The following is a 23,593-nucleotide window of genomic DNA, read 5'->3' on the forward strand; positions in this document are numbered from 1 at the left end:
ATGTCCTTCCTCCATCTTAAAAAGTTAAGAGCTACAGTCCAAAACTCAGCAGAAAAGTTTCAGAATGTATGGCAACCTTTCTTGGATTATTATGAAAATGCATTTGATGCTAATTCTTTAGATTAAAAATGTATGTTCTCGTCCCCCCCTTCTCTCTTTTCTTCCCCTCCTTTTTTTTGTGTGTTCTGTGTGCATTCTCAGTATTTGTACGAACCTTGGATGCCAATCTGCGATGAAGGGGGGTATGTGAAATATTGTATACAAAGTATGAGGTTTGTGGATGGGGATGGGGATGCCTTGTATGACATAAGAGAATGTATGTTGGTTTGCTTGTGTTATGTACATTTAAAACAATAAAAACACTATGAAATAAATAAATCTGAATTTCCTATAGACAATACTAAATTAGAGGAATTTCTTCAGAACATTTGTAACCATGTTATTGATTCTAACACTGTCGAACAATTGGACTCCCCACTCTCTCTTGAAGAAATTTTTAATTGAATTAAAACCATGCAATCTAATAAAGCCCCTGGTCCGGACGGGTTTCCAATTGAATTTTTAAAAATGCTTTTATCTGTGTTCAATGAATCATTCTTTGCCATCAACTCTGACACAAGCCACTATAGCCCTCCTTCTTAAGGAGGGTAAAGATCCGACTTCCTGTGGTTCATATAGACCACTTTCTCTGCTTAATGCAGATGCAAAAGTGTTGGCCAAAGTTATTGCATGTCGTTTAGAGAACGTGCTCCCTTACATTATATCTGAAGAGCAGAATGGTTTTATAAAGGGACATCAGTTGTTTTTTAATACCCGTATGTGGAAATTGCAGTAACTTGCAAGAGACAACTTCGCACTTTGAGCACACAAATACGCGTGTCGTTTATTTTGTAAGAAAAAACACCAGAAAAACAAATGGCGCCGACAAGCGTCCTACGTCATCACCCATACAGAACATTTAAAGGGACCACGATCCCTGAACAGTTATGAGGAAAAACGCTAAGAACAAAGTACTGCATTTATCACCAACAATGTATAGAACTAAATTTAACACAAAGGTGAATTATGTATGTCACAGTCACTACACACGTCCCCCCAGAATTCACCGTATCCGCAGAACCAAACTGTCAACGGGGAGGTGGGCGTATCAACCGACCACAACGACTGCGCTGTTCTGGAGGTTGAGGAGACCGGTGTCCCGTCATGACCCGGGTGTGGGGCATGGAGTGTAGGAGGTTTAGGAGCAAGGGGTGGAGGCAGAGCAGGAGGCCGTCCGCGGCGTGGGGGCTGGGCCAGGTCGATGGGCCTGGCCACGTCCAAATGAGCCGGTTTGAGGCGGTCGATAGAAAGTTGCTCCGGTTTGCCGCCTCTGTCCTCCACAAAATGTTTGTTCCTCATCTCCAGAACCCGGAATGGGTCCTCATAGGGCGGACGTAGCGGTCCCCAGTGGGCATCGTGGCGAACGAAAACGTAGTCAGCCGTCTGAAGTCCAGTGGGGATGTGTGACTGAGGGAGGCCGTGACGTGAAGTTGGAACAGGTGCGAAAAGCCTTGCATTGTCCAGTAGAGTAGACCGCTGGAAAGTAGCAGACCAGGGAACAGTGGCACTAGGGCCAAACTCCCCCGGACCCGCAGTGGCTGTCCATAAACAAGCTCCGCGGATGAGGACTGAAGGTCCTCCTTTGGCGCAGTCCTGATGCCCAGCAACACCCATGGGAGCTTGTCGACCCAGTTGCTGTCTTTGAGGCTGGCACGCAGGGCAGCCTTCATTGACCTATGAAAACGTTCACAGAGTCCGTTAGCCTGCGGGTGATATGCGGTCGTGCGGTGGAGTTTTACTCTGAGGCTCTGTGCGACAGCGTCCCACAGCTCAGACGTGAACATATCCTCTGACGTCAGCCTCGTCAGAGGATATGTCCGAAGGAGTGCCGAAACGGGCAACCCAGGTGCCAATAAATGCCCGTGTCATCTCGACAGACGCCATTGACGTCAAAGGCACAACCTCGGGCCAGCAGGTGGTCCTGTCAACCATGGTGAACAGATATGTGAAACCGTGAGAGGAGGGCAGAGGACCGACCAGGTCCACGTTTACATGATCAAAACGTCTCTCCGGAACCGGGAACAAACCTAACGGGGCTTTAGTGTGGCGGTGGACTTTGGCTCGTTGGCACTCAACACAGATGTTAGCCCAATCCCTAACGTCCTTCTTGAGGCCGTGCCAAACAAACTTAGCTGCAACCAGTCTCTGTGACGCTTTCAAACCTGGGTGGGAGAGACCATGGATGGCGTCAAAAACTTGTTGTCTCCATCCCGAGGGAATGACTGGCCGAGGACTACCTGTGGAGATGTTACACAGGAGCGTGGTGCCGGCATCGCCAAAAACCACATCCTCGATCTGCAGACCTGTAGTCGAGGTCCTCAGGAGTTGCACGTCCGGGTCTGTGGCCTGAGTGGCCACCATGCGGTTGTAATCCAAACCCAGGTGGACTGCCCCCGCCACAACCCATGATAGGCAGTCAGCCACGTGGTTGGTCTTACCAGCAACGTGCTGCAAGTCCGTGGTGAACTCCGAAATGTAGGACAGATGATGTTGCTGGCGGGCGGACCACGGTTCAGCCAACTTGGCCATGGCAAAAGTCAACGGCTTGTGGTCCACAAACGCAGTGAAGTGTCGGCCTTCCAGCAGGGAACGAAAGTGTCGGATGGCGAGGTAGAGACCCAGCAGCTCCCGGTCGAAAGTGCTGTACTTCCGCTCACAGGGGCACAGCTGACGGCTAAAGAAAGCCAGCGGCTGCCAGGCACCGCCTACCCACTGCTCGTAGACAGCACCGACAGCATAGTCTGAGGCATCCGAGGTGATGGCGATGGGGGCTGTTGGAGAAGGATGCGTCAGCATGTTGGCGTTCACTAGGGCTGCCTTAGTGGCTGCAAAAGCCCTGTCTCTACTCTCAGTCCAGTCCACAACGTGCTGTGGTTTACCTTTCAAGGCCTCGTGCAAAGGCCGCATGAGCAGAGCAGCTCGAGGGATGAAGCGGTGGTAAAAATTCACCATGCCGAGGAACTCTTGCAGGGATTTGACAGTGAGCGGGTGTGGAAACTGTGTGACTGCCTCCACCTTTGATGGGAGAGGGACCGCCCCGTCCTTAGTGACTCTGTGTCCAAGGAAGTCAATGGTGGAGCGGCCGAACTGGCACTTGGCGGGGTTGACAATCAGTCAATGTTGGCTAAGCCGCTCAAAAAGGGTTTGGAGGTGCGCCAGGTGCTGAGACTTGGACGTGCTCGCTACTAGAATGTCATCCAAGTACACAAAAAGAAAAGGCAGGTCCCGCAAAACAGAGTCCATGAGGCGTTGAAAAGTTTGGGCGGCGTTTTTAAGGCCGAACGGCATGCGCAGGAACTCAAACAGACCAAACGGCGTGATCACCGCCGTTTTGGGAATGTCCAGTGGATGTACCGGCACCTGATGATATCCACGAACAAGGTCCACCTTAGAAAAAATCACCTTGCCAGACAGGTGTGCTGAAAAATCCTGTATGTTCGGGACTGGGTATCGGTCAGGCGCCATTGCCTCATTAAGGCGCCGGTAGTCGCCACACGGGCGCCAGCCACCACCAGGTTTGGGGACGATGTGGAGGGGCGATGCCCATGGGCTGTCGGATCGGCGAACTATTCCCTGGCGTTCCATGTTCGCAACGGCAAGCTTGGTTGGGTCGAGGCGCCGAGCGCGGGCGTAGTGGTGGCGAGATGGTGCTCCACACCATGCTTCACGGCAGATGCAGAGAAAGTGGGCTGAGTGAGGGCTGGGAAACTGGCAAGCAGACGCTGGAAATCATCAGAAGTTGAAAGCATGCTAGACAGCCGTATGGAGTCGGTCCCGCTGAGCGTGCATGTATAAGAGCAAAACGTGACGGCGTCAATCAGACGGCGATTCTTTACATCCACCAACAGTCCATGTGCACACAAAAAATCAGCGCCGAGGAGGGGAACGGCAACCTTTGCGGTAACAAAGTTCCAGCCGAAGTGCTGTCCTCCTAAACACAATTCGATGTACCTCGTTCCATGTGTGCGGATGGGGCTACCATTGGCAGCTTCCATAGGGGGGCCGTGGTTGTCGGTCACCATGTCCAAACGGGATGCAGGTAGGACGCTCCTCTGTGCTCCTGTGTCGCACAGAAAACGCCGTCCAGAGATGCTGTCGTGGATGAAAAGCAGCCTGCCTACGCAGCCGACACTCATGGCCACTACTGAGCACCGGCCCCGGCGTTTCCCGACCCGCTGAAACTGCATGGTGAGCGACATTTGTTAGCCTTGGTTCCAAACTTAGCATGGTAGAAACACAAGCCTGGAAGTTGTTGAGGGCCAGAAGACAACTGCCACCGAGAAGTGGTTGCCGCGACGAAGGTGGAGTCGTCACGTGTCACCGAAGCGATGTGCGCAGGAAAAAGCGCGTCCGCGCAATGTCCGTGACTCGCCAGGAAAAATGTATCAGCTTCCTCAGCCAGTCTCCGACAGTCAGTGATTGTGGTGTTGGCTAATGCAGCTCTCACTTGTGAAGGCAGCTGACGCAGGAAAAGCTGGATGAACAGAAAATCGGGTCTGTGCTCTCCCAAAAGATCCAGCATGCGGTCCATGAGCTCGGACGGTTTGCTGTCACCCAGTCCTTGAAGGGAGAAAAGCCTGCCGGCTCTCTCAGCGTCCGACAGTCCGAACGTTTTCAACAGGTGGGCTTTGAGTGCTGCATACTTCTCGTTTTCCGGAGGATTTGTTAGAAGGCTCACCACTCTGGATGCCATTGAATTACCGAGAGCCGACACTACGTAGTAGTATTTTGTTGTATCCGCGGTGATCTCACGCAGCGCGAACTGCGCTTCAGTCTGTGCGAACCATGTCGATGCGGACGATTCCCAGAATTCGGGGAGTTTGAGGGTGACAGCGTTCGCAGTCATGGTCGTGTTGTGTCACTGGATACGTCCAGCAGACTAATGTCGGGGTCACCAGTGTGGAAATTGCAGTAACTTGCAAGAGACAACTTCGCACTTTGAGCACACAAATACGCGTGTCGTTTATTTTGTAAGAAAAAACACCAGAAAAACAAATGGCGCCGACAAGCGTCCTACGTCATCACCCATACAGAACATTTAAAGGGACCACGATCCCTGAACAGTTATGAGGAAAAACGCTAAGAACAAAGTACTGCATTTATCACCAACAATGTATAGAACTAAATTTAACACAAAGGTGAATTATGTATGTCACAGTCACTACACGTACACTTTTTAATATAATTTATTCAAAGCATTCGGCTGAACTTCCTGAGATTGTAATTTAGACAGTGCTGTAAGTCAAGTCAATTTCAAGTCAATTTTATTTGTATAGCGCCTTTCACAACACACATCGCTTCAAAGCAGCTTTACAGAATATGAGCATTAACAGACGATAAAACTGTAATGTCTATAAAGTCGATTAATCATCATTGTGTAATTTAGATAAGATATGATTTTTAATAGTGTTTAAAAATAATTAAATGATAATTGTATTAATAACCCCAGTGAGCAAGCTGTAGGCGACTGTGGCAAGGAACACAAAACTCCATAAGATGTAGATTAATGGAGAAAAATAACCTTGGGAGAAACCAGACTCACTGTGGGGGCCAGTTCCCTTCTGGCTAACATTATGAATGTAATGTAAATATTAATTATGTATAGGTAAAATCATGGTTTAAAATTATTAAACGGTGTTAAGGGTCAGTGATTAAACATTGATTGTGTTTGAACTGTAAGATTAATGACCAAAGTCTTTGAAGTCCATCTTGATTAATTGCAGAAGTTCACATAGATGCAATTGTCCTTGTTAATTGGCTGATGAAGGCTTTTGTTGGCAATAGTTAGTCTAAGCATTTCATTTCAAGATCGTAGTCCATAAATAGACCAAGGTGATGCAGGTTGGAGTTGGCATCATTTCATCCTCTGAAGTCCGTCATAATAGATTGAAGTGATGTTTGGCTGGCACCGGCTGCATTTAGTCATCATCATTCTGCGACATTTAAATTTATAGATGCATCCTCTTTGGGTCCATTATGCAATAACCACTTATTTCCTCCATCGTGTTTGGACTCGTCATTTTCAGTGTGGTATGACAAGGGCATTAAACAATTCAAAAATGTGTATGTTGATGGTGTCTTTGATAATTTTCCAACCTGTCATCTACTTATGACCTGCCTGCTACACATCTGTTTCGCTATTTTCAAATTCAAAATTTTGTATCTAGATGTTTCCCTAATTTCCCCTCTGCACCTCCAGAACAGCCTTGGGAGAGCTTGCTCTCATATAATCCTCATCAGAGAGGAATGATTTCAAAGATATATTACGTTATTCTGGCTTTAAGCATTCAGTCGAGTAACAAAATTAAGAATGCATGGGAAATGGAATTAGGAGTACAAGTAAGTGAAGAGTTTTGGGAACATGCTATAGATAGGATACAGTCTACCACTTCTTGTGCTCGTCTCGGACTCATCCAATTCAAAGTTTTGCATAGGGTCCTTTGGTCTAAGTCGAGACTTTCTGTAATATATCCAGAAGTGGAATGTGCTAAATATCCATCCATCTCCCAGTGGCTTAGGGACACAATGTTTTTTTTTAAACTCGAGAAAATAAAGTATACGTTGAGGGGATGTACTGACAAGTTTTTCCACAAATGGCAACCCTTTATTTCTTATTTTATGGAATTACAGACACTACCCATTTAAATTTTTGCCTGTTGTTCGATTTTATAATATATAAACAACCTGAAATATATGTGAATTAGCCATGTTGAGCCGGGGGGAGTGTTCAGTTTATTTGTACTTTGTACAAAAATGTGAATTGTATTGTGTCATTGTGAGAGGAAGTATGCCTTTTTTCTCTCAATAAAAATATTTAGAAAAAAAAAAAAATAGGTGCTCTGGAGATAGTAATTTTGTTATTTATTTTATATTATGCAAAAAAAAAAAAATAAATAAATAAATATATATATATATATATATATTTTTATGTTAGCAAATCAGTATCAAAACATCATGGTTACTGTTGTAACCTCCATTCCGTGATGGCGGGAACAAGACGTGTGTCAAATGTAGTGACACAAGGGGTCTTTCTTGAGAGCCTCGCATACCTCTGGATTTGAGAAAAGGCCAATGAGAAATTCAATGACAGAATTTGCATGTCCCACCCCCGGACATACGGGTAGAAATGGAAGCGGACGTGCGTCTGTCAGTCAGGTTTTTGCACTGAGGAGCCGATAATGAGGTTCAGCCGTTTACGGTGGTAGGTCTATTGTCATGGCAAAGGGGGACACAACGTCTTGTTCCCTCCATCAGGGAACGGAGGTTATAACAGTAACCATGACGTTCCCTTTCTGTCACTCACTCGGTGTTATGTCGATTGTAGTGACACAAGGGGTCCCATTTAAAAACGGCATGCACTAAACCGTGTTATGTGAACTCCTGACACAGGCGCATGCTAGAAGCAAACTGTATCGGTGCACGTAACCCTCCCTAATGGCCCCCAAAAAAGTGTCATATCCAGTTCTTGGGATCCCAGCACCCCTGAGGGAGGAACAAGTGACATGACTATCATGGGAGCAAGCCACGCCAGCCGCGGCCTTTTCAGGTTTGGAGGAGGTAACATGTAGCCAATACGTCACATGGGTTGTCAAGCCACACGTGGAAGTGGCGCGGTGGTAGATCCTACCTAGTGAGGGAGGAGCTCTACAAACACAGCGACCAGGGATAGAGGGACTGCCCAAGGGAGACGCGGAAAATACGTCGCAGGGAGTTGCCGAAAAGGGAACCTTTTAGAGGGGAAAGGCACCGAGTGCAAGCGGTACACCCAGTCAGTTGTTCCTTAGCACCTACTGCATGCGCTAGTTTGTCTAGTTTGTAGTCTAGTTATGCCGAGAAAAGAGATGCTCTGAACCGGGGCAAGCTTGCTCTTTTCCCAGCTGACATGAAGCCCTAGAAGGCTGAGGTGCCTGATGCACCTGGCGAATAGTAACTCTCTACATTGAGTCTTAGAGACAAAAATCTACTTGTTAGCCTTAAACTCCTCGAAAGGTTACTACCAGGCGAAACACTACCATATACCCGGACGCCATCATGGCCGCCCATCTCCAACATGGTGGCTGCATCATGCGGGTGACTGAGTTTAGGTGCACAAATGTTGATCTGTTTAGCACAGTGTTTGCATGCCTGAGTTTACTCCCCAACAGGAATCAGGTTCAAATATTCATGCACATCATTATGCATAAGTTCTTCGGTGTACAGGGTCTGATTACATCCATTAAATTGAGATGATGCTTCTCGCATTCAATTACAAAGTGTTTCTTTATGTATATATCCACTGTTCTATTTAAATGGGAAGTACCATCTGTTGCCATGTGCCCTCTGACACCTAGTGGTAGATAGTGCTCATTACATTTCTCCACCCAAAACCATATCATGAAGGATCCCAGCTGTTTGTCAGCGTTGGGTGCATAAATATTAGCCAATATAAGATTTTGCTCCTGTATTTCACCCACAACAATAATGACTCTTCCTAAATTATATTTGATCTGTTTGAGACATTTATATTGTAAATGCTTACTTATCAGTGTGATGACTCCCCTGCTCTTACTTGAACCTGCACTGAAAAACATATACCCACTCCATGCCCTACCAAGCTTTTCAGCTTCCTGTGAAGAAAGGTTTCTTGAAGAAAAAATATATCATATTTTTTACGCTTAAGGAAAGATACAACATCCCTCTGTTTCTAGGGTTCCCCAGCCCATTAAAATTCCAAGTGGAGAGAAACATTTTACCTATATTAAAGTGTGACATATTGGCATGCAAATATAAATTGTGTACCCAAGGCAAAATTATATAGACCACTTTCCAACCTGAACCTGAACAACCCACAGAACAAAAAAAAGAGGCACTTGAACCCCACACACAATGTACGATGTGTAGTCTATATTATCGATTAAGTCCAGACAAAGTTACCTACTCACACCACTGATCACACCACTGCTCGTAGAACAAAGTCTCTGTCTGCCAACCACAAGAATCTTGCCAGGATGGATCAGGGTCTGATGCCTGTTTTGAGAGACTGACCAAGCGCTCTGTGTGCATGCTCTATTTCTTGACCTTCCTTTCCCTTGGGGATTCAAATGGAATGAAACATTTTACATATGCTCCGATTTAACATATCCTCTATTTATAAGACCGATCTCAAATCGCCCATTCATGTTTGAAAAAACTAGAAAAGGTAGTGTCCTCCCAACTATGTTTATTTCTACTGAGAAATGGAATATATGAAGAATTTAATTGAGGTTAATACTTATCAGAGTTGCAAATGACTTCTTATCATCTGATTGCTGCTGTTTTTCTCTTCTAGTGCTTTTAGATCTTAGTGCTGCTTTCAATTCCATAGATCGCAACATTCTCTCGAATAGGCTTGAGAATTTTGTTGACATTTGTGGACCAGCATTAGCATGGTTTAGGTCGTATTTATCAGACTGCTACCACTTTATCGGTGTAAAAAAGGAATTGTCAGATCAAACTAAAGTTAATTAAGGAGTGCCACAGAGATCATTATTAGGGCATCTGTTTATTTTTTTTTGTCATTATATCTGCTTCCCCTGGGAGACATTATCAGGAATCGACAAAAAAAAAAAAAAAGCCACTAAAATATAATCTGATTCTCGATGGATGTACTGTTATATCATCATCTACGGCAAATAATTTAGGTTTTATAGTTGATACCAATCTGTCCTTTGAAAATCACATTTCCAATGTTTGTAGAACAGCAATCTTCCACCTCAGAAATATTGCTAATTTATAACACATGCTCTATGTTTCTTGAAAATCAAATTTACAATGCTTGTAGAACACTTCAGAAATATTGCTAATTTACGACACATGCTCTCTGTTTCTGAGAGCATGTGTCGCACTAATTCATGCGTTCATAACCTCAAGACCAGATTACTGAAATGCATTACTGGGAGGATGTCCTGGTTCATTAAGTTTCATTAAATAAGCTTCAAATGGTCCAAAATGCATGATGTGTTATTTTCATGTTGATATTATGTTATTCTTTTTAAAATGTATCTGATATATTACTTATTTTGCAGAAGATAAACAACACTTAATTATATTTTAATATGACTATTCAAGTGTTTTACATTATTCTTTATATTGTACTACACATATTGTTATAATAGATGAAACACGTGAAATGGCTGATATGCGTTCAGTTGAAAACACTACATTTTTACAGTATATTACAATCTACAGCCTAAGTGGACAATGCAAGTGAACTGTAATACTACAGTATTAGATCTATTCACACAATAATACTGTAATATAAAAACAAAATGAGGATTTGGTAATAATTAAATAGATTTGTACTGAACATGAAAATAATATGTAGAAACATGCAATCTAACAATTTCAATAATAAATGTTTAATTGTTTTATTTGGAAGTAAATATATAACAGAGAGACGGTTACAGAAACAAATGAATATACATTACTATGCTAGATATTTGGTACATTATAAACTTGACTAGACATGAGATGAGCATACATTAATGGGGATCAATCCTTTGGCATGTCACGCTTAAGTCACGGAAGTGGTGGCAAAAAACTGTGGACAAACAGTAAAGTTTTTATCGGATTTTGTTGTTGAAAAATGATTTTGAGGGCTCTCATAGATTGCATGTGGATTCAAGCTATCAACAGAGCTGACTGGACTGAGGAGATCATTTCAACTCACGGCTTTGCAGTAAACATTTATAGCGAACATTATTACATATATGTTATTAGCTCATATCATTATAATAATTGTATAGCTAAGAAAATGTCTGTATTTATGATGGTTTTGTGTCGTACTTTCATTTAATCGTCTAATCTGACAAATCAAACACAGTGTACCGGCTTTCTGCCATCACTTAGACACTGTCGCACAGTTCAGGACCCCATCGCTACAGTCTGAATGGATGTTTAACTGTTAACTGTTTGGCGAAGTTCTTTACTTGCTATACTGCTCCGACATGTTGTGTTGTCAGGGTTGTTGAAATGTATATTGTTTGTCATGCTTGTATGAATCGAACAATACTCGCATGTTATCCGATCGAGATATATCTACATTGTCCGGTGAAGTTACTGTAACATGTTTACCAATATTCATGACTTCTGATTTTTTTATAACATTGCTGTAGTGTGTGTGTGCTGCTTTTCTCATTTATTTTGACCCAGTCATAGAAATACACATACTTTCACTTATTGTCCTTTTAGCAGATAGTCAGTCTGTTTAAAAGCCACTATAGGTAGCCTACAAATTACTACTAGGTAGTTCCCCATGAAATGTATAGTTGTGCTCAAAAGTTTGCATACCCTGCCAGAAATTGTGAAATTGAAAATGACTAATCATGCAAAAAAAAACCTGTCTTTTAATTAAGGATAGTGATCATATGAAGCCATTTATTATCACATAGTTGTTTGTCTCCTTTTAAAATCATAATGATAACAAAAATACCCTTGAATGTTTGGTCTTGTTACAGACACACATTTTTTAGGGATCGGCAGGGGAGCAGGGCTCTGGGTGATGACATCGCAAATGTTGGTTAGGTAGTTGTTTTCCCAGGGTTATCATACAAAATGTTGGTCTCAGGACAACAGATACACTTGGCAAAATCAGGAAGGCCATGACGCACACAGGTTTAAATGGCAATTAAAGGTTCATTTCTCACACCTGTGGCTTTTAAAATTGCAATTAGTGTCAGTGTATAAATAGTCAATGAGTTTGTTAGCTCTCACGTGGATGCACTGAGCAGGCTAGATACTGAGCCATGTGGAGTAGAAAAGAACTGTAAAAAGACCTGCATAACAAGGTAATGGAACTTTAAAAAGATGGAAAATTATCTAAAAAGATATCCAAAGCCTTGAAAATGCCAGTCAGTACTGTTCAATCACTTATCAAGAAGTGGAAAATTCAGGGATCTCTTGATACCAAGCAAAGGCCAGGTAGACCAAGAAATATTTCAGCCACAACTGCTAGAAGAATTGTTTGAGATACAAAGAAAAACCCACAGGTAACCTCAGGAGAAATACAGGCTGCTCTGGAAAAAGACGGTGTGGTTGTTTCAAGGAGCACAATAAGACGATTTTATTGAGCAGATTAATTAATTTAATACAATTAATGATGATTATTCACTCAGTATTTATTACTAATAGTATTATTTATCATTATTGATGTTTTAACAGTTAATATTTTGATAATCAACTGCAACAACAATCATAAGTGGTGGTGGCGTAGTGGGCTAAAGCACATAACTGGTAATCAGAAGATCGCTGGTTCGATCCCCACAGTCACCACCATTGTGTCCTTGAGTAAGTCACTTAACTCCAGGTTGCTCCGGGGAATTGTCCCTGTAAAAATTGCACTGTAAGTCGCTTTGGATAAAAGCATCTGCCAAATGTGTAAATAGGAAGCAGAAATGCATAGATATGATTTGAAATGTGTAGGCTTTGTGTGTGCAGAAATAAATGCCATATGTACACATTTAATAACATGTTTACAGTAATATAAAAGCGTTTTATGACATTTTTGGAATGTAAAAAATCATTTCTTACTTCTTTGTTCTATGTTCATAATTGTCCAAAATACAGAAGTTGCTGGCATTTAGTATACATTTTAGGTCAAAATCCACTATACTTTACGCTGATAGTTTTGCAATATTATTTTGGGTCAGGAGGTCGCATTCGGTCTAGTCACACGAGTTCAAATCGGAAGCTCAAATAGAAACCGAAAATGTCGCATCTGGAGATTGTCGGAACTCATGAAGCCCCTGTAGTCCTCTCCATTGGAAATAAATGACTTCCGGTCTATCTGCTGCCATTTGTCAGATGCAGTGAAAAGACAGCTAGAGGCTGTACAATATAATATCAAATAATAAAGTTTTCCATTGAACTAATATCAGCCATCAGAAATTTACATACACTAAGTTAACTGTGCCTTTATGCAGCTTTAAATTGTGTCAACCTTTAGACAATTAGCCAATTAGCTTCTGATAGGAGGTGTACTGAATTGGAGGTGTACCTGTGGATGTATGTTAAGCCCTACCTTCAAACGCATTGCCTCTTTGCTTGACATCATGGGAATATCAAAATAATGACCTCAGAAAAATTGTGGACCTCCACAAGTCTGGTTCATCCTTGGGAGCAATTTCCTAATGCCGAACGAAGGTACCACGTTCATCTATTCAAACAACAGTACACAAGTATAAACGCCATGGGACCATACAGCCATCACACCGCTCAGGAAGGCGAAACATTTTGTCTCCCAGAGATGTAGTTTGGTGCGAAAAGTGCAAATAAATCCCATAACAACAGATAAGGACCTTGTGAAGTTGCTGGAGGAAAAATATAGACAAGTATCTATATCCACAGTAAAACGGGTCCTATATCGACAGAGGCGGATTAAGGTGGCTGATCTTTGTGTGAGGCCCCCCCCCCCCAATCATTATGGTTTACTGGAAAATGTAAAGTGAACAAATAGTAAGGTGAACTACACGCACACATTGAGAGAGCCAATACTACAATGTTTCCTCTACATTCCTTAAAGTGGTGGACCACCACAGTAAGAAAATTACCACCACACCACATAAGTAAAATGAGCAATTGAACATTACATACAAAAAAAATATAAACAAGCACAAGTTCCAGTGCTTAGAAGCAGCCCTTTAATTATGATCAAGACAAACATCAACAAAGATGTAAGTGTAAAGAATACCAGATATTACCCTCTGCCACCACAGCCATAAAACAATTACAAATTAAATATGTAACTATAAACAGCAAAGCAACAGAATTCCCTGCATTCACAGTTCAACTGCAAGCTGGTAACCGCTTTTAGCTTTATAAACCAACATGTAGGCTACAGCATCTGCATCAGTGCAGAACACCCTGTTTTACTGAGGCAAAATCACAACATCATTACTGAGACACAAACCGCTGTGCAATACACTAAACTGTGTATGAAACAAAGCCATAATAAAAACAACAGCACAGCAGCAGCACATAATAATACTGTTATTATAACAGCAATAATGAAACAGCAGCACAATAATACATCTGTACATATTGTTGCATATTCCTACCTTTAGAATTTTTTCTTTATTTATTTTTTGGCAGAGAAGTCCTTAATGAGGCTGGTAAAATCCAATTTGCGCAGAACGTCATTTTCCATGGCATCAGAGACAGGTGGTTTTGGCCCATCATCGTGGATCTCAGTCTACTTTTAATGAGTCCCAGTTTTGAAAAAGAGCGCTCCCCGCTGGCGTTGGTTACAGGCAATGTCATAAATAGCCGGAGTGCTATATCAACATTTGGAAACACTGATTGAAGTTATAAGTTGCAGCAGTGATCTTGCTGAGGTGTCCTCGTTTTCTTTGAAAAATTGTCTGAACTGTCCAATTTTATCCACAAAATCCTCCTCTAGATCACCTGCATATTTCTTCTGCAGATTAGCTGCTCCTGTGCGAAGATCTTGAAGTATACAGTCAATTTAGGGATTTTCTTTCAGTATATCTTGGTCACGTTGTTCCTTTAACCTTTTTATTTTCCGTTTTTGTGCTCCACTATCGTACTTTCTTTCGGACAGTTTGCCGCTATGCCGTCTAGCAATAACAGTGACGTAAATGAAAATGATTGTGACCCAAGTCACATCTATCCAATCACCTGCTTATTTTTTTTTATGTTTCTTATTGCCAATAAGGGTCTTTTTTTGTTCTAGCTGAAGTAAATTTAAGATTAAAAAAATTGTCTGGCCAATCCGGGGCACCACATGTGGGGCCCCTAGACTGCAGCCTATGTAAGACTGTGCATTAATCTGTGCCTGTATATCGACATAACCTGAAAGGCTGCTCAGCAAGGAAGAAGCCACTGCTCCAAAACAACCATAAAAAAAGCCAGACTACAGTTTGCAAGTGCACATGGAGAGAAAGATTTTACTTTTTGGAAAAATGTCCTCTGGTCTGATGAAAAACAATTGGACAGTTTGGCCATAATGACCATCCTTATGCTTTGAGGATAAAGGGTGAGGCTTGCAAGAACACCATCCCCACCGTGAAGCATGGGGTTGTCAGCATCATGTTATGGGTTTGCTTTGCTGCTTGAGGGACTGCTGCACTTCACAAAATAGATGGCATCATAAAGAAGGAAAAGTATGTAGATTATATTGAAGCAGCATCTCAAGACATCAGCCAGGAAGTTAAGCTTGGTCACAAATGGGTCTTACAAATGGAGAATGACCCCAAGTATACCTCCAAATGTGTGGCAAAATGGCTTAAGGACAACAAAGTCATGGTATTGGAGTGGCCATCTCAAAGCTCTGACCTCAATCCGATAGAAAATTTGTGTGCGATCAAGGAGGCCCATAATCCTGACTCACTTACGCCAGTTCTGTCTGGAAGAACGGCCAAAATTCCAGCAACTTATTGTGAGAAGCTTGTGGAAGTCTACCCAAAATCTTTGACCCAAGTTAAACAATTTAAAGGTAATGCTTCCAAATACTAACAAGTGTATGTTAACTTCTGATCCCCTGGCAATGTGATGAAAGAAAAAAAGCTGAAATAAATAATTCTCTCTACTATTATTCTGACATTTCATATTCTTAAAATAATGATCCTAACTGACAGGGAAGACAGGGAATGTTTTCTAAAATTAAATGACTGGAATTGTGAAAAACTGAGTGTAAATGTATTTGGCTAAGGTGTATGTAAACTTCGAACTTCACCTGTAGTTAGGCAAGGCTGGTCTTAACGAGAATGCCAGCCTTAGCATTGAGAAGTGGAAGTACTTGAGTACATCATTCATTCATTAAAATCAGGCATCTCATCCAATCATGATCCAGCCTATGCCTTATAAGCAGGCCCAGATGCACACACAGAACTCTGCAGAAAACTCCACATATTTCCGCAGAACTGTGACATCTGTCATTCATAAAACTTCTACACATTCACCATCGCGTGCATGTTTGTTTCTGAAATATTTTGGCTAATTTCATGATTCTTTTAGCAACCAATAAGACTGTAGTACCCTCAGGTCCATTTAATACATTTTGCTATTTAAAATCCCTTCTGCAGAGTTCAGCAGGTTTTCCGTAAAAATCAGTTCAGAATATGCAAAAAAAAAAGTGCACAGATTCCATCTGGGCCAGCTTAGAAGATCCACACAGCTGTCCTTCACCGCTTCGTTATGCCACCACAGCATTTATCCCCCACCACCCCATCACCACCAGTTTAGGTCCCGTCCTGCTGTAAGGGGTAAAGCTCCTTTCTCCAGCCATCATCGCATTCTAGCAGGATCTGACATTGAGCAAGAATCCTATCACCGAACTGTAGGATGGGGCTTACGCTAAGGGATACTATCATGTTACTAAACACATGTTATTCTTATACTCAGCATTCCTCTGTGAGGAAAAGCCAGACTCTATAGCCCTTGTAGAGTGCACCAATCAATGCAAATATTACAATCATGCCATCACTGTTTATACAATTTTGAAGGCTAAACAAACTGTTTATAAAGTTTGCAAAATACAAAAATAGAAAGCACATCTTAAACTGAAAATATCAACAAAGAATTGGTGTGTAGTGTTTTAGGTTGAATTAATTGCATAAGTTTAATAATTAATGTAGCCTATAGAACAAACCCTAATCAGAATGTTTGAATAATATCAGTAGTACATGTGAGAATAGAAAGATTTAAAGTAGGGCTGTCAATCGATGACATTTTTCAAAAAGAAAAACATAGTATGGTGATTAATCAAATTATAATAATTCAATATATATGATTAAATAATTATGAATAGTTATATTTAAATATTTATACATGTTTTTATACTAATTAAAATTCAGATAATTAAAATTCATTACATTATTGAGGCAGACAAGTAAAGCATTGATAAGACAATACAAAAATTCACTTTAGAATCCAATATATTGTTTTATTTCCATTTTATTGAATATAAGCCAATCATTGGCCAACAGCTCAAGTAATACATTTTGCAATTGAATTCATCAATCTGTCAGATTTATTATAAGGGCTTGTCTAAGGATGCATCAATGTAAATATACTGTTTTAAGGTCACTGTGTGAAGTTAAATGTAGACTGAAACTTAGAGCTCAAAGCCAAACGAAGGGATCTCAAGACGTTGTTTTCTATCTAGCCGTGTTTGAATGCAAGATTGCGTCCTCATCTTGTGCTGTCTGCTGTAGATAAGTGTGGTTTGTTCTCTGTATAAGATACATGCTGCCCATACAGTTGGAGTTTTACTTACAACTCTCTGGAGAAAACAGATGGTACGTCAAACTTGAATTGCACTTATGGTAGGAATATTCCTTGTTCCGTCTGGGATCTGAGTAATAGCATTCATTTTTTATATAATTAATCAATCTGAATTAACACATTAAATTGACAGCCATAATTTAAAGCTGTTGGTGTTATAGTGGTACTGTATGTGCATTTGTTTTATTTATGTGCTTACTAAAAGAGCTGAACTATGTAGATTCCAGAAGGAAATTATTTTGTATTGAACTCAGAATTTTCCTTCAGCTCAAAAACATCTAAGCACACGCACACATACACACAACCAGGAAAACATTCCAGATCTCCCAAAGTGCAATATCAATCACTTTATTTTCGGAGATAAACAAAGAGAGTGAAACAAAGCACAAGAATCTTTGGTATCTCTGGAAAAAATATGCAAAAAAAACTTGAATGCTAACTAAATTACAAAATCAATCTGTGCACTACATGAGACAGCAATGTACCATTTTCCAAAATTTTTGTCAATGTTTTACATGACCTCAATATTCTAATGCGGTTCCCATTTTGTTGTATACAGCAGTGTTTATACACTATATATACAGTGGTGGTGGCATAGTGGGCTAAAGCACATAATTGTTTATCAGAAGGTCACTGCTTCAATCCCACAGCCACCACCATTGTGTCCTTGAGTAAGGCACTTAACTCCAGGTTGCTCCAGGGGGATTGTCCCTGTAATAATTGCACTGTAAGTCGCTTTGGATAAAAGCGTCTGCCAAATGCAAATATGAAATGTAGGTAAATCACAAACTGACACTAGTGAACCTTAGCCCCGTGAATCCACATTCAAGCACAGATGGAGAAGTACATGGAAGGTTTTGTAAAGTCGTCTGACAGAGGTCGGGGAGTGGCTGAGTGTCGACAGCGTATCTGGGTGCCGGCGAACCAGGTATTTCCTCTCTCTCGCTCTAGAGAGGCGGGGAAAAGCCTGCCAGTAGGTGCAATCAAAGGAGAAAGCCGGAGGGGGGGTGTCATGCCGGGGGTTCCCCGGCCTGAGGCAAAGGAGGGGGGAATGTGACGAGGAGGGCCAGGTGTGCGGGCTAATCAGCCGAGGAGAGGGATAAAGGCAGACGGATGCAGCAGTTTGGGAAAGGGAAAGAGCCACATACAGCTGCTTTATGTTTGTTATGATCACAATGTTTTTTATACATTTTTATTACTTTGATGGTTCGTCCAGTTCACGCCGCCTCCTTTTCCATTTCCCCGTTACAGTAACTGCAACGTTTCTCTTGTGTAATTAGTTTCGAGCCTCTGAATCTACTCAAAATAAACATTCAAAATAATGTACAAACACATGAAAATAGGAAAAAAAGTTTATATATACAATTGCAACATTGTCTCAACATCAGTAGATAGGACAACATTGACACAGTCCTACTATTGATTTCTGTCTATTAGAAGCATATAAAACTGCATCAGGGAATCGCTTCCAGTTTATTTCCATACACATGACATTCAGTTTTAAAAATCCAAATCAATGTGGCATTCTTTAGGTGCTTGCCCACAGTCATTATGCTGTTTTACTTAGTATGGTGATAACAAAATCCCTGTTAAAGCCAGACATTTTCTTCTGTGCAAAGTTATTATTAAAAGGTACAATAAAACGGAGTTTAAAAATAAAACTCAGCTACAAAAAAAGCATTGAAGTAATATTAAACCGCACAACAGAATTTGAATGCATCATAATTTTGTATCACCATCTTCTATAAAAATTCCTAACCTTGATTTTTATCGGTACATGTGAGTTTAAGCTTAACAACATCAATATTTCAAATTATATATTTATTTTTCTTGCAAAAAGCACTTAAAGCCGAGTTCTGGGAGCTCAGCTGTGCATGCATTCTTTAGTAGTATATAGTATAGGATGTGTCCTGAGAAAAAAACATTACGCATTTATTGCAGGGAAAATATATTCCTCTATATTTTCCAGATGTTGGGAGCCTCAGCAGAATGCTGGCAGTGTGGTAACCATAGAAACAGCGTTTCAGATCACCCTCTGGCGCATAACTTTCTCATCTTCACACTTTCTCAAGCTGTTCTTCTGCAGAAGCGGAGAAACCTCTGGAAAAACACATGGACACAAACAATCAGATACAATACAAAAACAAACAAACAAATGGAATTAAATAGAGAACAAACAATTTAATTCTCTGAAACACATTACACTTGTTTACATCATCAAGCGGTTCATTTAACTAAATGTCCCGCTTCTCACTGCCATAGACAGGGGTGGACTGGGAGGAGAAATTAGCCATGAAAACAACCCAAAAGTTTGGGTGGTCGCTGGCCATTTTCTGCATATCGCCGCCCGTTCGGCCACGTTTCACAAAAGGCCCACTGGGAAAAGTCCTGGTTCTCCAAATGGCCAATCCACCCCGGGCCATAGAACAGTGGTCTACAACCCAGATATTACATTGGACATCAAGAGGCGACACAACACAGTAAAAAGCATAACCTGTATTTAATGTAGCCTGGGTGGCATTTTCATTTATCCTGCATAATTTTGTTCATGGTTTTTAAGTATAAGAGGTAGAGGTCAACCGATACCGATAACTAAAGTAGTGGAAATGGCAGATAACTGATTAATTTGCAGATATATTTTAAATAGATTTACAGAATGTTAAATTATTTTCTTAGTCTTTTCTTACTGTGACAGGCACAGACATTGAGGCTACAAGAATCCAAAATGAATACAATCCCAATAAAGATATATAGATAAATATTTATAAAATATTTAGCTTATTATTATTAATATATGAAGTTGGAGACACAATAGATGCATTTTTTTCTTTGCATACCCTCGCTTTAATTTAAAATGCTTGATTGTCTTGTCAAAATATCAATATATGCATTGAAGTGAGGATAAAAATATGGATGAAATTTGTCAATAATACAACAAAGACACAACAAACCCCTACATGATTGTTTTTATTTCACCTCTAGAGGCCTCTGTTATACTGAAGAATCAAGACGTTTTAACTGTAGAATCCGCCAGTGCCACCTACAGAGTAACACAGAGAAAAAAGAAGAAAACAAACGGCAACTATCGGCATAGATATTTGCAGATAACGATAGTTACAAAAAAACAAATATTTGCACCGATTAATCGGCAAAACCGATATAGCGGTCTACCTCCAATATGAGCATGTATCAATTTACTTGGGATGGCACCGATCCAATACCTGGATCGGTATAGGGTCTGATACTGCCGTTTTTACCCAGATCGGGTATCGGTCTGATGAGTCCGATCCAAATCCGATACAGCATGTTGGTCATTGACATTACTGTCCAGCTCTAATAATATTCTTCAAATCACCATATAACTGCATTTTATTCAGGCTTTTACAGTCATCCAAAAGATTGCAAAAGGCTGTGTTTAATAATAAATATACAGTCAGCACGCACAGCTAAGTAGTCTCTGGCACCACACTTTACAGAAGTAGTGCCGCTCTGCTGACACACATAAGCATGCGCAGAGGCTCGTCATAAGTTGCTCAGCAGAATATGTACACATACTTCATCTCAGATGTAGATGATCAATAGTTCGGTCCGCCTATATAACATGAAATGAGAACGGCACCGGATAAGCATTTTACTAGATGTTGAATGAGAAGCATAATACACTACTATGAATTAGCCTACAAACACTCAAACACAGACTTCCTGGAGCACTCGGCGCCAGACTTTCAAAATAAAAGCCATAAGAAATTACAACTGAAATGCATCACCAATGTATAGCAAAATTATTATTATCATTAGAAACTACAATAAAACAAATTGGGTTCCAGAAATTACTGTGTGATTGAAAAGTGGATTGATACACTAATAAAACTAAAATAAATGAGTGTGAGAGAGAGAGAGAGCGAGAGAGAGACAGAGAGAGATCTGAAACCTCTTTGTTTTCCTATTTCATAATGAAAAAGTATAGCACAGAGGTTTTTGTTTCTTTACACAAAGGAGTACTCCCAATCAGTTCCACACAGTGAATTATAGATGTTCTAATCTCATTAAGAAAAAACAACAACACTGGTATCGGCCGATACCGACAGTTAAGGTATTGGAAGAGAAAAAAAGGTATTGTTCCATCCCTACAATTTACATTTTGTTGATGATGATTTGGTAATATAATATATAATTTTTAATAAAATATAAATTATCAATTGTTTGTCATCATTATTATAATCACTTTTTAACTTCTAAAAAAATGTAATTAAACATTCTATCAATTGATATTATAACATGAAATTGTATGTATAATATTGAAATGAGCTTTCACTGTTTGAAATAATATATACATACATTTTACATTCCTTTTGAATAAAAAGCACTCACATGGTACAATCTCTTTAAGAGTTCAAAAAGCCTCTCGCAGGGTTCCGGTTCAGTGAACATTAATGAGACAGGAGTCTCTCAGTTTCTTTACTGCATCCATGATGTGTGATAAAAATGTTTTTAATCTTTTTAAAGAAACTTTTTTAGAAACTGACTGTAAAAAAACAGAAAGGATATTAAAAGACATGTGTATCAATTAAAGTGGAGTGTGTCGATCTCATCTTTGAAGGAAACACATTACACGGAATCTGTTTTAATCTCAAGCACTTCTCAACAAAACGAGGCAATTTTCCAGGGGCCGTTTGCATAGCCATTAACTTCGACGTCGTCTACCTAAAGATGCCAGAGAAAGCCTGTTGCATAAAACAAGCTCACAGTTGTCTTTAGTAAGACTAATTCACATTGCATTGTGGGAAAAGACAGAACGACTTGTCAGACAACTGTTGCTCATCACGTTTTCCTTCGGTGAAAATATTAGCATATTAGACAAATAAAATGCTTCAAAATCTATTTTAATGAACATATTTTGTGATTTGAACCCAAATAATAAAAAAAGCAAGAAATGTTGTTCATACCGACCACATCCAGGAATTAAACAGCGGTGGAAGGGAATTTTTAAAAGACGCGTTCTGAAAAGGACGTTCAATGCTCGCTTGTGTATGTTGCTCTTTTACCAGAAACAAACTCTTTTAGACGAGAGAAGCGCTGTGGAATCGCCCAGGGGCAGAGTCTGCACAGCGTGCAGAGAAGAGAAAGCCGCCGGAATGCGCCGTCAGATCCAACAGAAAGCTCTCTTGCAGAGGTGGGTGAAGCAGTCATGACACAGAACTCACTGATCACACAACCGCTCGGCTCCGAAGAAAAAATCTGTCTGACAGACGCCCGCCCGCTCACCTTTATACTAGTATGTCCGGAGGCGGGACATGCAAATTCTGTCTGCCAATTTGACATTGGCCTTTTCTCAAGTTCAGAGGTACATGAGGCTCTCAGAAGAGACCCCTTGTGTCACTACAATCGACACAATTTCAACTGAGTGACAGAAGGGTAACCAAAGTTATTCCATGTGTGTGCTGTCTTACATTATGATCTTAAATTAGTTATGCAACTGACTGAAAAGGTTAAGACCAAAATTACCTTGTAAATGCGTACCAAAACGAACTTGTAAGACTACTAATAAACAGTTTTATGCAACTGGTACCAGGTTTTCCAGTACTTAAATGTCTAAAATTGAAATTCAAGCACCATAAGGACCTTGTGCGAACCCTGTAAACAGTGTAGGAAAAATATATATTTTTTTGTTTTATTCAAAAATCATTCAGCGATTTTGATGTTTGATGGGTCATTTAATGTCATGACAAAGAGGGATCTAGTGATGGGTCATTTAATGTCATGACACAGAGGGATCTAGTTAACGCAGGCACCTTCAGAGAATGAGAACTGAACCAACCTCTCAGGCTGCAACTGTGATGTATAATCTTAACCTGTGAATTTATAAATGTAAAAAAAAAAAATATATATATTTCTTTTTTTTTTCCATTAAATTTTTTTTTAAATCAGAAGACACACACCTTTCATCTCTGTGCCATTGATGTTTGAGGTTTTCCCGTCTTTAGGCAATCTGCTATCCACCATGTCTGTTTTTACCTGTCCAAGATTACGCAACAACAGCATGATGTCGAATGACACTTCTCCATCCTCCTTCAACAGCTCTAACACCTACATAAACAGACAAACAAGACAATGCCATGAAATTAACAAAAAAGCTATGTTAATCACAGATGTAGTCACAGAGTGTTTTTTTATTTTTTCTGCACGAGTATCTTGGATCCTGGAACATTCTTACTCAAGCGATTGCTGTTGCACG

At 40.6% G+C, this 23,593-nt stretch overlaps 1 protein-coding gene across 1 annotated transcript in view; it reads right to left on the reverse strand.

The window, feature by feature from the left end:
* Nucleotides 1-17,066: 17,066 nt before the first annotated feature.
* LOC127631380 (pannexin-1-like) overlaps nucleotides 17,067-23,593 on the reverse strand; it is a 33,733-nt gene continuing 27,206 nt past the window's right edge. Inside the window, exons 5-6 of the mRNA XM_052109483.1 lie at nucleotides 23,298-23,445; nucleotides 17,067-19,458 (exon numbers count right to left, since the gene is read on the reverse strand). Coding sequence (XP_051965443.1) covers nucleotides 19,382-19,458; nucleotides 23,298-23,445 — 225 coding nt within the window. The 3' untranslated portion in view covers nucleotides 17,067-19,381. The remainder of the gene's footprint in view (nucleotides 19,459-23,297; nucleotides 23,446-23,593) is intronic.

The sequence above is a fragment of the Xyrauchen texanus genome, chromosome 38, assembly GCF_025860055.1.
Source record: "Xyrauchen texanus isolate HMW12.3.18 chromosome 38, RBS_HiC_50CHRs, whole genome shotgun sequence".
Classification (NCBI taxonomy): domain Eukaryota; kingdom Metazoa; phylum Chordata; class Actinopteri; order Cypriniformes; family Catostomidae; genus Xyrauchen; species Xyrauchen texanus.